Source organism: Osmia bicornis, chromosome 3 (assembly GCF_907164935.1).
Source record: "Osmia bicornis bicornis chromosome 3, iOsmBic2.1, whole genome shotgun sequence".
In the NCBI taxonomy this organism is placed as follows: domain Eukaryota; kingdom Metazoa; phylum Arthropoda; class Insecta; order Hymenoptera; family Megachilidae; genus Osmia; species Osmia bicornis.
In genome coordinates this window covers 10,194,881-10,210,146 of record NC_060218.1, presented here as the reverse complement: position 1 = coordinate 10,210,146, position 15,266 = coordinate 10,194,881, and the positions used below count along the sequence as shown (strand labels likewise).

The window sequence follows — 15,266 nt, the reverse complement described above, 5'->3', positions numbered from 1 at the left end:
AACGAATACCAGAACGCTTTCGTGGCCCGATTCGGAGAATTTTCTGATGTTACTTGGTGAACATCTTACGAATCCATCATAAAAATCAAAGGTTAAGAGAAAATTTTGTCTAGGCAAGGATTATAAAACTCATCAGAGTAAAACTCATCAAAAATTCTAATTATTCATACGTAGCTAAACATAGAACTTATAAGATGCATGGAAACTTTAATTATTAAAGATAGTTAATTTTCAAAATTAAGCTTAGAATTAATTTCTTTTTACTATTCATACAGTAATAATGATGGTACTTAACATTTTTATGTTCTTTTTTCTCTAATTAATTAGTCAATCAAATTACATTTCATCAGTGGCTCCCCCAATAATTAACACAATTATTTGATTCTACCTATAACAGCAACGTACTAATCCTTAGATAATTTTTACCTTTCTTCATCAAAAATACGTAAGTTTAAAATCGTTATCGATAACTTGGATAATTTGCTTCCGTTCCTTCTGTAACATTAATTTTGATACAGTTTTATAACACGAAACCAGTTTCAGCAAAGCTTTTACGTTTTCTCCTCTTTTTTTTTTTCATTTGAGTTCATTGAAGTTTACGTTCGTTTATTGCATCACGCCGAACGGCTGGTACAATTCAAACAACTCCATAAACGTTGATTTTATTGATTTCAAGAAGTTCTTAAGGATAAAGGTGATACAGTTCGAAGGAGGTCGTGTGCTGTGTGACTCAACTTTATTTTATCTGTCGTAGTTCCGATGATTTTGAGTTTATTTCAAGCTCTTTTTGTTGCGAGAGAGCCGAGTTTATGCCCGCAATAAAATCGTGGATCATGCCGGGGAAGATTCAATTTTCTGCGAAAATGTTCTCCAACGACCTTCGGTAAACACTTTGCATGTTAAAATTCGAAAATCCTCCTTACAGCTTTATGGTTTTCTAAAAGAATCCGGTGACTCATTTTACACCGTCTCACATAGTCATTCTTGTCTCAAAATTGAATATTAAAAATTTCCTTTCAAATCTATGGATTTCAAATATTAATGACAAATGGGGCAAAATAATTAAAACACCAAAAATTTCCTAATTTCATACCATCCAAAAATCCTAAAAGCCCAGAATACTTATTTTTAAAACGATTTGACGAAACATTACTCTTGCAATCATTCTTCGTCCTTAATGTTCGCAACAAAATGAATTCCACGAGTTTAATACACTTTTCCCCGGTCACGTCTCCTTAAATAAACATTTGATCAATCATCCAGCTGTCTCCTCCCCTCGCATTAACCCGAAGAGGAACATCGTACGGATAATCTCATTAAAATTCAAGTAGTCTGCATAGCCAGAAGCAGAAATTGCTCTTGTATAATGTCTCCTTTGTAATTAACCGTTCCTGATTGCCCGTAATAAAGACGTGTACTTACACATAGCAAAAGAAGGAAAAAGAGCTTTTGAAAAACGTGACCAACCGTTTCGCAGCCCATTTATTTGTTTCAAAGTACGGGACCGTAGCAGATTATAAGTACATGCACCAAAAGGCGGAGATTAAGGGCACGTGGGCGGTATCCGCAGGCTGTTGAATTTTTCCAAAGTATCAGTTTGTTCGTGACCTTCGATACACAGCAACGATCGTCTAATTAAGGTGTTCTCTGAGAAGGCTACAGTAGAACCTTGCTTATCAAACCTAATAAAGTAACATACAGTGGTTCGCATTAATATTCGGGTAACCATGTTATTTTAATACGTTGATTTCCTAGTTGGTCATCGGTGATTGACACCATTAATTCAATACTATTTGAATAATTAAACGAACATTTGATTAGCATTGAAATTATTATCATTTACACGAGGTAGCACGTCGAAATCTAAATTTAATCCTTGAACAGTTGTTTAATGGCGATGCTTTTTCCTTTCTTGTGGACTTTCACAGATTTTCTACCTTTCCTGAAAGTATCCCCCGTTTCCGGTTCTTCCCATAGGTTTCCTGATTCCCTGATAACGCGATTTTTCCTAAGGAAGCCTACTTTGCTCGATACTGTACACGCAACCATCGAATTAAAATACATTCCTGAGAAATTTAATCAATTCTCAGTGTACAAAGTAAAATATAGTAGTTAATCATGTTACAATTACCAGGAATGATTTGTTTGCATTGAATTACATGGCCAGCAAATTCTACGTTGTTCCTTAGTTAATTTACTTTCGAGAGTTAATTAGAACACAACTCGGTGTTCTTGCTACATGGTCGAGCCGTTAAGGGTTGAAGATGTTAATGAGATTATTCTTGCTTACAGAAGAAAACAAGACAATTCATCAACGTCGTCTTCTTTTACCTTTGTGTACCAATTCGTACCACCTAGGTTAACGCAATTTAATCTCGTTATAGATAACTCTCTGCTATAACATGTGACACGTGTTTCACAATACTTTCTCTTACATTGTGTGACAACAAAACGCTTAATCAACGTGAATATCACGGTCGTAGCTTTAGCGTATAAACGAGGTGAACTAGTGTCCTAGAAAAATAAAAGATCTTGATGGCGATCTAGTCATTATTATGTTTGATTTATTGTTTAAGGAGTAGCCAGAAAAATTTGCCAAGATCTGGAATAGATTCAAGAACAATTACTTCTTGAGCATCGATGTAAACATAAATACTATGTATTTATAATTAAATTTAACCACTTATGATTTCTAGAATTTCAGGCATAATAAATTAAATATCAAGCATCTTATTTTACTTTCTTTCGAATTGATTCGGTAACTTCTTATAAAACTGTTTCACCCAAAATTTGTATGCAGAAGCACTTCTCCGATTCCTATTTTTAAACCTCTCAAATTCAGGAGACGACACACTCTCTCTTCCAACGATTTGCACAATTTTGACTAAAGTCGTTACATTAAACAGCTAGATCTTAATGATCCTGAAAACATTTTCTTCAAACAACCATATATGTTTAAAATTTTAACAAAGTAATAAATATATTTTTCTTCTCAACGCTATCCACAAGAACACGGATCGATCGAAACATTTTCAAGCTTCGCTTGATCTCCTTCACACTTGGTTAGTTATCGGTTACCTGATTCGATTAGTCAAAGCGGAAGAAGCTGTTAGGTTGTTGCAGAACTCAAATTCCCGGTTTATTCATAAAATATTCAATAGCTGTAGTAATCTACATTGCAATTTTTATTTGCAAAATGCGAAAGCATTTTTTATTTTTTATATCAATTTTTAGTACAATAGCATTAACCCTTTGCGGACGATCATAATTATCATAGCAATTTAATATAAATGTAGAAAATAAAGATTTATAATTTTTTCCTTGGAGGGTGGAATTATCTTCCTTTAATTTAAATTAATGATACTCTGTGCAAGCTAAAGAATACTCCGTCCCCAAAGGGTTAAATTATAGTTAATTCTTACAGTCATCAAATAGCAGAAGAGTAGGAACGGAACACGTCGCCGAAATTCCCCAGTCCGATGGGTCCATCGAAGTGGCGGGAATTTATCGAAGGTCCCACGTCCGGTCGTTGCAACAATGACACGTATGAACGTACAGTAGGTATAAAGAGGTGCAGGGAAGAGGGGAAACCGATTCGTCAGGCTGGTCTCTTGACGTTCCGGTTAGCCGAGGTAAAATCGTAGGGAGTACGGTGGCGGAGGTTGAGAATCGCGTTTGTGTACGTGTTAGAGAGAGGGTAGAGAGGCGAGTAGAGGCGATCGGCTCAGCTCGGATCAGCTGTGAGAGCGGCGTGGCGCCGTGTGCCGCCGCTCTGACCCGCTGTCAGTTGCCCGAGCCCTGTGCTACGGTTAGGACCGTGCAATCGTCACCTTTTAACGACCACGAGCACGTAACTCGCGCGATCTTAACCCTCCCACCGAAATAACGACCGGGCTTCCTCTTGTCGCCGCGTCGTTTAATCGTTCGTCCTGTTTAATCTTCCCATCGCGATCGAAACGGAAATCACGATCTGTTGGCTACCGCGAACAGAGAGGTGTTCGATCTTGGTGGTCAAGCATTCGTTGACCAAACTGTTCCGAGCCGATACTCTCTCGTTGAATAACACACACGCTCCGAGTATTTTCCTGGATGATCATCGCGATACGTGTTGGAGTTGAATAGAAGCCGTTTCGAATATCGTGGTGGTTTTGTGATGGAAAAGTGATCGGAGGTTAATCGAGGGAGTAAGCTCGACGAAGCGGTGGACCGCATGCTTCGCTGACCAAGTCTCAGGATGATCTGGTAGAGGAGGCGGCTGGTGGTTTGATCGCGAGAAATGGCGTGCGGAATATCTTTCCGAACGACTGCCACGAGCACGGTACTTTTCCTCCTGGTGAGTACTGTGTTTTTCATTCTTATTCGTACCTTTCTATAATAAGTGTGGTGAGCAGTGACGTGCTGGAAATCGAATGTTATGGAACACATTTTTTGGTCCCGTTTGGGAATTTCAGTACTCAACAGAGTAACCTTTGAAGAATTAAAAAAAAGATTTCATCCTGCACCCTATGATTCTTCATTTTACATCTACAATATTAGACTTAGGATAAATTTCAATTACAGGTTAATTAATTAAATTTTTTTTAATTAACATAAAATGAAACTGTAGATGAATAATAATTAAATAGCATAAGTCTGAAATAAAATGGTCCGCGCATATAGTTATTTATGAATTATTATAATTAATAGTCTTTGATTCAACGTGATACTTTCACTTTTTTACACCAGGTCATTTATGAAACGCTTCAACTCTAATTCCTTCATTATTCATACGGAAAAGTGACCATTTTTCACGCACAATATATCGTATTCTTCGTCATAAATACCTGTTCTGATCGAATCGTTAAATTTAGGCGAAGTCGATCGACTTCGGAATGCTTTTGTTTACATATTTTGAGCATAAAGTCAGTTGTGAGTTAACGTTTCGGAGAGGTCAACCAGTTTACCCGGTCACTCGGTTCAAATGGAAATACATATATCGTGTGCTTGCTATTCTAAAGGTGCATTGTACTATGCCTAAACACTGTGTTCGGTAATAGTAACATTCACGGTGAACCCGCTGGAATTCAAACTTGATCGTACAATTTAGATCCACTCAATTTCGTTCGACACTTTGTTCTCTGTAATTTTAACCCTTTAACGCGTTTAATGCCATATGGGTCATTGGTGTTCATCGAACATCTTCGATTCAGGGAATAAAAATATTTAATTATACTTTAAAATAAAAAATTCTCTTGCAAAATTCCGAGATGATCAATGACAGTCATCAACCAGCTTTAAAGAGTATCAATAAGCAGTAGCAAGCAACATTTACACCAAATAATCCTAAATTACATCATAAGCATAAATGTCACGAATTTGCTAACAATAACCTTTGTAACGTTCTCGATGCGAGCCGTCATATGCTTTCTGAAACGCCACCCTTTATATACAAACCGTGACATTTCCTTCAGTGTGATTTCATCAATGTTCCTTGTAACACACTTAATAACGCTTTTCCCGGTTCAAACAATAGCTATATTTCTGTCCTATAAATAATTTCATCTGTCAATGAATATTATTTAAATTACCATTATATGTATATCATTTAATGAAGCAGAAATTTAAAATACTTGCTCAAGAATCTCAATTTGGAAACCAATTGTCTTGAATTCATTGTGGATTATTATAAGATTATTAACAACAGCCAAAGTTATCAGTGTATTATTACTTTATTATTTTAGGGGATGATTTTCATTCCTCAACATGCTTCACAATAATTTTTTATAAATTATAATTCACGTAACAGATAAATATGTATACATGTTGGTATAGTACACCGATATGGAATCAGAAATCTTTACAAAGAAATAAATATTCATTAGATAGAAGGAACACGGAGGTTCTCTGTTTCGCCTGCTTTCGTTCTTTCTCAATTTCAGTTCAAATTCACGAGCTCTCTGAGAGGCAAGTCTCAGTGTATTCTCGCGAACCGGAATACATAGGGTAACCGAAACCGATGCGTGTACCGAGGCTGGTGGCATTCACATACGGTGTGTCTAGGAGCACGCATCGGTTAGCGTGCGTTTAGAGTCAAGGATACAGAGGCGTTATCTAGCCGTGATTGCTATACTTAACGCCGAGTATATGTGTACATATACCGGTCGAACACCTTTGCATACTTAACTTGCATTCACGTGCAAATGCATACGGCTCTTGTTGTCGCTTGCCAGCACTACTTTCATTGTGCGGACGTGGAACCTTAAAGGGGTATTCCCATGTTTTAGATTGAAAGAATTTATCCTTTCTTAATGCATATTAATGAACTGCATATTTTTTTAACGTAAGTGTCTGATGGAAGATTTTTAAAAAGTTGAAAATCCAAAAAGTGTTTTGCTGTTAAATGTTTAATTTTTAGAAAAAAATTAATAAAAATATAACGTTTATATGAAATTTTTATTCTAACAAAAAATACAATATTTTACTGTAATGTTGGGAGATTCCAATTTAATTATTCTTTTCGGATTAAAGAAAAAAAAAATAGAATGGATATCGAAAGAAAGGCCGACAATCTTGGAGTAAAAAATTTCACTCAGACCAAAACAATGCCGACCTTCGTCTATAATAAAAGATACCACGTCACGGATCAGACCTTTCCTCGATCCTCGAGATGACAGTTTCATCTAAAACGCCTCTTCATGGCTGGTGGATCGTTGTACGGTTGCATAAGACAAAGCATTCAAGTGTAATCCATTGGAGGGACTTAAAGGTCTTTTCACACTGGAGAGAGCAATTTTCGCGAATCCAGCTGAATCATAATTGACGAAGATTGTCAATCACGTCAGACGACTTAATCCTTCTTCGAATTATAGGGGCTGCATGGCCAATTTCACAATTTTTATTAAACATGATTTAATTAAAATTGATGTAATCTTCTATTATATATGTTGCAAAGTAAATTAGTTTCCATTTATCCAATTTGACAAAATCGGATAATCATCTGTAGACCTAAATTTGAAAATTTCTCCTTTGATGTTAAGTACGGGCTCCTTAGTATTTATAAAAAAGAGTAAAATATTTGTAATTGATATTCTTTTCACGAAACGTTGATTTGTAAATTTTATACTTTGCCCCAAAGGTATCAGAGGAATGTAAATCATTGTATTAAGTCCAACCTGTTTCACTATAGTTTCATTATGAACTATATTTCAGAAAAATTGAACTATATTGTCAAAATTAGTGTCCTAAATATTCGAATAATTCAAATTTGAAATCCCAGTTATTCAAATTTTCAAATTCCAAGTCTGAATTCTTCTGGTATTCGAATGTTTAACTATCGAATATTTCATATGCACGTATCAAAAATCACGCGAGCATCAGTTTCTCATTTTCAATACGCGTCGCAACCATCACGCGACTCAGTCACGTAATTAGTTACCATTATAGGGCATTTCTTGCTTCTCGTTCGAGGAATATCGAAGACTAATGATCGATTAAACGCGATTAATCGACTACCGTTCGATTATAAAGCTGCTCATTTCGGTACTTGATTAATAATGAACACAGTACTTTTGATAATTACAAAGTGGCTGTTCTGGTTGCTCTGATTTCTACAAATGACTGGTTGCTAAAGGTTGCCTGAGAAAGAATGGATCAGAATCCGATCGAAGGACAAGATTGTTTGTTATTTTATTGCAGCCAGGTAGAGAGTATCCTGAATCGTTCGAGAGGGTATTTTATTCAGCGATATTATGTTGCAATACTTGATTTACATTACATGTAATTTACATGCACTTTGAGTCAATTTTATTTCTTCTTATCATTTCAAAAATGATACATAGCACTTTATTAAAATACACTCTGTAATTATTCATTATCTTTTGCCATTTTGAAAACAAGTATTAAATAGCAGTAATCAGTCACGACAATGTTGTTACTACCTTGTTCACATGTTCATGTTCTCTTCTACCTTTAATTTTGAAAAATTCAACTTCAATTTTAATTTAATTTGAAGATTAAGGTTAAGCTAACGTAGTCCTATTCATCAAACTCTGGGATTTAAATTGATATATCAGAAGTGCCATTTTATGGTACTTTTATGTTACCAAGTCGCCTTAGAATTTTTATATTTTGTAATTTATCAATTTATATACAAGTGTCTAATAATTATCTGTAATAAATGTTTATAAGTGCCTTACTATACATGGCCATTTTCACTGTGGCATTCCGCATCTTAAACACGACTGAAAATTTGCCATTTTCGTGACTACATATTGTCCTCTCTCGCTGTCTGATTTCGTTCAGAGATCCGTACGAAACGAAGCGAAAGGATAACAGGATCGGAACATTAAAAGCGACACCTTTGGACATCGTCTACAGGTACACTTTCTTAACTCATTCGAGTAGGTTCGGTGATCTGATGGAAGGTTTAATTAGCGCAACGAGCAAGTGGCTCGCCTCAAAAGGTCTCCGAGATAATTGGATAATGAGCAGTTTAAAAGACGATACCGGAGTTTAAAAAGCCCACGAAGGCTGGCGACGACGTGGAAGTGACGACAAACGATATAGGGGGCTAGGTAGCGAACCCGTGGCCGGTTAATTAAATTGCGAGCCAGCTGGAGCGCCAAACGCGGTCCTGAAACTTGGCGAAAATTGATACCAACCGCTGATACACCCCGCTGTGTTAACGAGCGACCACCGTTGTCCCGGTGGTGGCAAAAACTGGCGTACAATCGATGTTTACGATAAATCGTTTGAACATGTCCGGAGTAGGCGCGCGAGAGACGGTAGCGATCGTGAATAAAAATTCATGTGTACCGTTTCGTAATGCCCGCATTCGACGATGTTTCTTACGTTTTAGTGTGTGTATTTTCGAGTACTCTGGGAGTTCGAAAAAATTCATATGACCGATCTTGAGTTTCACGTTCAACGAGGAATCTGTTTTTCTCCTTTCTTATCGTTTATGTTCTCATACTGGCTGTTCTAAAACAGAGAGCAACCACAAAGAGGGTGATATATGTTATTTTTGGCGATAAGCGATAAGTTGAAATTCGTGTTTTATGGTGCTCAGTGAGTTTCCTTAAGGAAAATGGTACCACAAGACAAGAGATCCTCCCATTGTCGTGTAAATATTTATTTTTTTATAAATTAACTAATATTATCAGTGGTCATCGCAGAGGACTTCTAGGTGACCATTATCTTAAATAATTATTAACATTTTCTAATGAAAACCTTCTGAAAGTAACCTAAATCTCATATACCATAATATTTATTACAAAGTGATTTCATATTTTTCTTTTTTAACAAAGATTCATAAAAATGGCACTTATTTCAGTTCCCAAGTGGACATACCTACCTCCTTAATTCACTTTCTGCAAATAAAGTGTTAATAACTAATTATGCGCCTACCCAACAGTGGCTATCAAAGTGTCAACCGAAGAAAGCTGTAATGTCTCTGCGTGGAAGACTCGATTAAAATACCAAACGCGTTGTCAGTAAAAAAAAAATTGCACGGTCAGCCGTCTTTGTGCGAGAAGAAAAAAGCTTTCTGCAGGGGGCAAACGTAAAACGCGTTTAATAGAGGGAAGAATTTACGATTTCGCATAACGGACGACCATTTTCCGTAGGGGTCGTGGTTCTTGTTCCTTTGTTCGATCGTTATTATGACCGAAGGTCATAGTCAAAGGGAAGAATCACAGTCAACTCCATCGGTACAAGATCACAAAATTTATGTTCTCCTCCAAACTCGTTCGTTGGATTATATTGAATTATTATTAATTACGATTGTTATAGATTGCGCCGTGCTGATGATTAATGTCGGGATTACAGAAGATATATGCGTTCTTTGTCCTGTCCCCTGTGTCCCTTCGCGAACCGAAACCGTTTAATGCTATTCTTTCTGCGTTTTTATAAATCGCCTCGCATCCAGTTGACAATTTGTCGCATACTTTACGTCGTTTCAAATTTAGTGCAGGCAATCGCTAAATAAGGACATCGGAACCTTGAATTTTTTTTATTTTTTAACACTGTCAGAAGCATTTTCAATATGAGAGGAGAAGAGCACGTGAAGAGGAGAAAGAAATAAGTATTTGTTTGTAATGGTAAGAATTGAATACTGATTTATTATCCATAAAAAGGTATACAATTTTAATACTTTGTTATATTTTTATGGTCGCAGTGAAAGAATTCCATTTTTCAAACTAAGCTTTCCAATAGCTATTTTGCACTTAAACAGTGAAATGTATTTTTTTATTTCATTTTCAAAAATGCAAACAATGAATTGTATAATGAATTCCTACGTGTATAAGAACGTAACAGTGACGCGTTCCAAAGGTTGCAAAAATTTCCCCATAAATCACCGTACTCCTTATCAGGCTACCCATGGTTTCGTGTATGGTATTCGGTGATGCACCTGTGTGAACTACGAGCATCCAATCGGCATCGAAAGACCGCTTGGAACTCCTGTTCTGCATTCTTCTGGATTTTATTTTAACGAAAAGTCATTCCCTCCTTTGCAGAATACTAATTAAACTTATACCTTCTTCTTAAGCTTCGTTGAAGTGCAAATGTGCAACTTCGTCTTTGTTCCTCCACTAATTAACAGACATTTTGATTTCAATATAATTTTCAAAATTTGCAGAGCCATGAACAATAAAATTAGATAAATTCCAGAAGAATGCACTGATACAGATGAAAAATTTCAACAGATCCAGTTGCTCTATTAAACACAGAGTTGTAAGAATCGTGAAACGAGGCGTGAAACAAAAGAAACAGATCAATGTTGCAGCAAATAATGATTGTATTTCACACTTGACTCTTTTTTTCTGTTGTCAATACCCATAACTTTGCTCAGTGTTTATAGAAAACGATAATATAAACCGGTCGATCGATATTACGTCTTTGCCTTGGTACGAGTCGTCGATGTTTAACCAGATTGCAATGGGACAATAGAAAACGGATTACGAGAACCATGATGCTACCAAATTTAGTTCCATCTTCAAGAATATACATACTTCTTTTACGATACTCATTCGTAGTAAAGTTCGTAAATAATCGTTTTAGTATGTTCATAAAGATGAAGATTGAAATAACAATAATTTTCATTTAACACCTTGACTGCCACAGTGAAAATGCTCATTTATAATCATTTTATTTTTTAAATTAAGCCTTCCAGGTGCTACCTTGAATATATAACATAATTTAGTTTAGTTCTCTATTGTTGTTGACTTTGGTATTTCGATTTTCTGCGATCAGAATTTCGTGTCGTAACAGTGTCGATTCGATTTCAATATCGTTTCACTCTCGCTAAAACAATTCAGACGTCCAGCAGAAAGGAAAAAGTGTTGCAAGTATAAACGTAAGAGTTGATGAAAGATCGATAGAACTATTGCCGGAACTCGAGCGTTACGAAAGTTTCTGTTACAACGTAACGGAGAGTACTGTCTCATAGAGTGATGTGATACACGTTTGGCATTCAAATATATTCACTTAAAAACCGAAGGAAATTCTGTTCAATTCTCAAGCAGTGATCTTCGTAGGATCTCATATTCCCTGTAAATTTAATAAAAATATTTTAATTTGATTTTTTATCTAAAGAAATTTCTATGTTCTGAAATTCTTGTAGGAATCCCTATCGTTAGAAATTCTTTGATTTATTTAATTAGAAATACTCATATTAGGTTAAAAATAAAAGTATTAATCAATGGAATTTGAAAAATCTTTAGCATGCCAGTTAATTTGTTATACTACTCCATGAAATTCTCTGTATAAGCCGCAATCTCTAACATAAGAACGACGACCTACCATCGAATGCGCAATCAATTTTTCTTCATTTTTTTTTTCAAATTGAACAGCGGTACACGAGAAATGGCCATTGGTTTCTCGGTATACCGTTACCAAACCGTGACGACCTTACCTGCACTTTTGCCACAATGCTACGCGTGAATTCCTCGCCCCCCTAATGCCACTTAACGGTACCTCGAACCTACAGACCTATCTTTTCGTGTCTTCCGGTTTCTTATCAGAATACAGCCATTTAGTCATGATTCAACCCCTTGGACATGGCGCAAATCATCCAATCCTCATTTTGCGAAACGAAAGATTTTTATCAAATTAATTTTCATCATTTTTGAATAAAATATCCCATTTTCTTATTTTGATAAATTTAAAGGTAATCAAAGTATAATAATTTTTTTAAGTTGTTTATTTGTAAAATTATCTATAATTATAACACTTAAATTCTTTTATGAAAGACACAAAATGTCTGATGAATTATTGATCACAGCAGATATTTTGAATAAAGTACAGTTTTACATAAATATTAATAAGAATCCTCGAGTTTGATTCATTCAGGAAGAATTTTCAAAGGGTGGTCGGAATCGTGCGATGCATCGCATTACACTTGTTGACGTACGAGAACAAATTGGAACGATGATCCCTCGCCCTTATTTCCTGTGCCAGCAACAAGGAACATCCGTCGATAGTTCATAACGAGAAGTGCTTTTGTTTATTGCTAAATTCCGCTTGGTGTATTGTCAAGTTCCTGTCATTGCACGATCAAATGTTCATCGTTGTAAATTGATTCAATCTATCTTCCTGGACAGAACCCTTTGTCACTTGTTACACAACGTTTCCTGCTTTAAATATCACCAAAAATTTTCCTTATCGTCAAAGTGCTTACTTCGCAACTGTATTTGAATCTATTTAACATTTTTCCCAACTCTATTCAGTAACGAACTTAATTAATTGATAATTAAACGACAATTTGATTATCCAGAAGAATTGATCAGCGCATTAACGGAACAGAAGCTGAATCCAAATGAGATAAGGTGACTAAAATGAAAAGATGGAAGGGAATGAGAAAGTATGTAGATAAAAATTAGGAAGATCGACGGGGAGTCGACGAAATTGGAAACGCGTGTTCCGAAACACGAAACTTTCGCCGCTAGAACAATTCTGGATATGTATAATGTATGGAGGGCCAGGCATTGGATGGCAGACGAGCTCGTGCCCAGCCGAATCGTATGGCGCCAGGTATTTTTAAATCCGTACGATAACAACGAGCAGGCCGGATTCCAAGCGAATAACTGTCCCCGAGGCGGCGAACGAACCACCTTGCGAAATCTCGCTGTCGCTCTGGGATCGTCACACGGCGTCGCCTGCAGCCACCCCCGCGTCTCGTTCTTCGCCTCGCTTTGATCTGTCGGAATATAAAGGTGGAAAAATGCCTACCTACACGGCCGACCTCGCTATAATACACGCCGGTCTGTTGTTTTGCCGGGCCTCGTCGCGACTGGAGCCGGCCTTTCTCAAATCTTTCAATCCAAAGTGTTTAGAAGGTAGTTTTTCTGATCGATGTCGCATTAGGTATCGCTGTTAAATTCATTAACTATCATTGTAGATATCTATTGGAAATATTATAATAGTATTTGTTAACAGAAATTATGTAGAATATTCACAGAGATATTTTTTAAATGGCAAGATTTGACTAAAATATTTTTTTATTAAATTTTACAACACAGACAGAGACGTATTTGAATTTTATACAAATTTTGTTCGTATCAATTTCTCTTTAAAAATAAATATGCCAGTGGAAAGTATACCGTATCGTGTAGGGTTGAATCGTGTACGATCTTTCTGACCATCAATTCCTTTAAAATACTTATCTTTTAAAGAATGTTTTCCGAATGTTTCGCATAACAGCTCGAGGCACCTTTCTAGAACTCAGCTACAAATCGATGTACCATAAGTGCTATTTTGCGGTACTTTTATGTCATCAAATCCGACTTTCTACGTTTCGAAATTCCGCCATTGGATATGCAACAAGTTAACAGTTGCTTTTCAGTTATCTTTCGTAAGAAAATGGTCATCATTAGTGTCTATGGAGAATGTTGCTTAGTATCACGATGACACTATATTATATACATATAAAATTATCATAAATTGAGAAGAGAGCTTCAACCCACCCACGGATGTTCATTCAAGCTTATTCCCAACTGATTTCTATTTACTTTAATCTTTATAAAATTCATTGAAATTTTATAAATTTATTCCTTTATTCCAACGAATTAATTTTCATATTTATTTGTTAAATATACGTGGTCCTTTGGAATGGAACTTTAGCTTAAATCATGTAAACAAATGGTTAGCAAGAAGCTGTAGGTATAATAAAATACAGCAGAAAATCATATCGTTTCAAAGAAATATTCAACAGAAGCGAAGGTAAATCGAGTTGACGATGCAATAAAGAGGTAAAAGCCTCGATTTCACTGCATCGTATTTACAGATATGAACTTCGAGCTCGATTGTCCGCCCCGTGCCATTGTAATAATCGCTACGATCGTTCGCTCGCAACCGTATTGTTTGTACAAATGTATCTATCAAGCTTCGGCTAAAATCAGCCGTTTGTCATTAGGCAATTTATCGGATAAATCATTGCGACACGTTGAAATTGATAGGCGGCATTGTATCTGCGATTCCAACGAAAGCTTCGGGTTTTAGATCTTATCGTCAGATTCTGTTCCCCCTGTCTCAAAAGGAACTTGGAATCTTGGCCTTTAGTATCATTAGATGCATAGAATTGGGATACAGAAATGTTTTTCTCAGTTCTCAGGACTTTCTTGGCCAAGAATCCGTCCGGAAGGTCGGCGATGCACGGTACTTGAACTCCGATCTCTCTATCTCGAGAGGAACTTAGATTTTTAGTCTTCAATATCATTAGATAGGTAGAATTTGAAGTTAGAATTTTTTCCTCGGTCCACAGAACTTTCTTGGTACTATATGTTCTCCTCTGTAGATACCAAAAATCCGTGCGAAAGGTCGGTGACGCATGGTACTTACCATTTTAATTACTGTTTAATTACTATTTAATTTTTAATTTATGAATAAAATCACTAGTCTGAAATTTTCCAAAATAATTATTAAAATTCACAATTTCTTTTGTTTGAATCATAAAAACGTTATCACCAGATCTCATTAGACTATCCTATACATCTATCGCACAAATTTCGTGAAACTTACATCAATGTTACAGTTACAAGTAGTTATCAAGAAACACTTTCGCGAAGCAAGCAGCATCAACAATGTATTCTTAGACGAAGTGCAAATATCAATCCTTTCACTCTTTAATAACGCATTTTTAAATCAACGTCCGGCTAACATTCGCTGTTCCCACGTATACATCTGTATTCCAACATCATTCAAACCTTTCCACCTAACAAGATATCGTGTCACATCCATTTTCTTTTTCAACTATCTTTGCAATTATTAACAATCCCTTTAATCAAACTCTT

General features: G+C 36.1%; 1 protein-coding gene across 2 annotated transcripts in view; it reads left to right on the top strand.

The window, feature by feature from the left end:
* Positions 1-15,266, top strand: part of LOC114874293 (telomere-associated protein RIF1) — a 114,848-nt gene that overhangs the window by 66,662 nt on the left and 32,920 nt on the right. Inside the window, exon 1 of one of the 2 annotated variants that reach the window (XM_029183462.2) lies at positions 3,761-4,333. The exons of the other annotated variant lie outside the window; for it this stretch is intronic. Within the exon in view, the coding sequence (XP_029039295.2) occupies positions 4,277-4,333 (57 nt within the window). The 5' untranslated portion in view covers positions 3,761-4,276. Of the gene's footprint in view, positions 1-3,760; positions 4,334-15,266 lie in introns of those variants that run through there. 2 annotated transcript variants of the gene reach the window in all.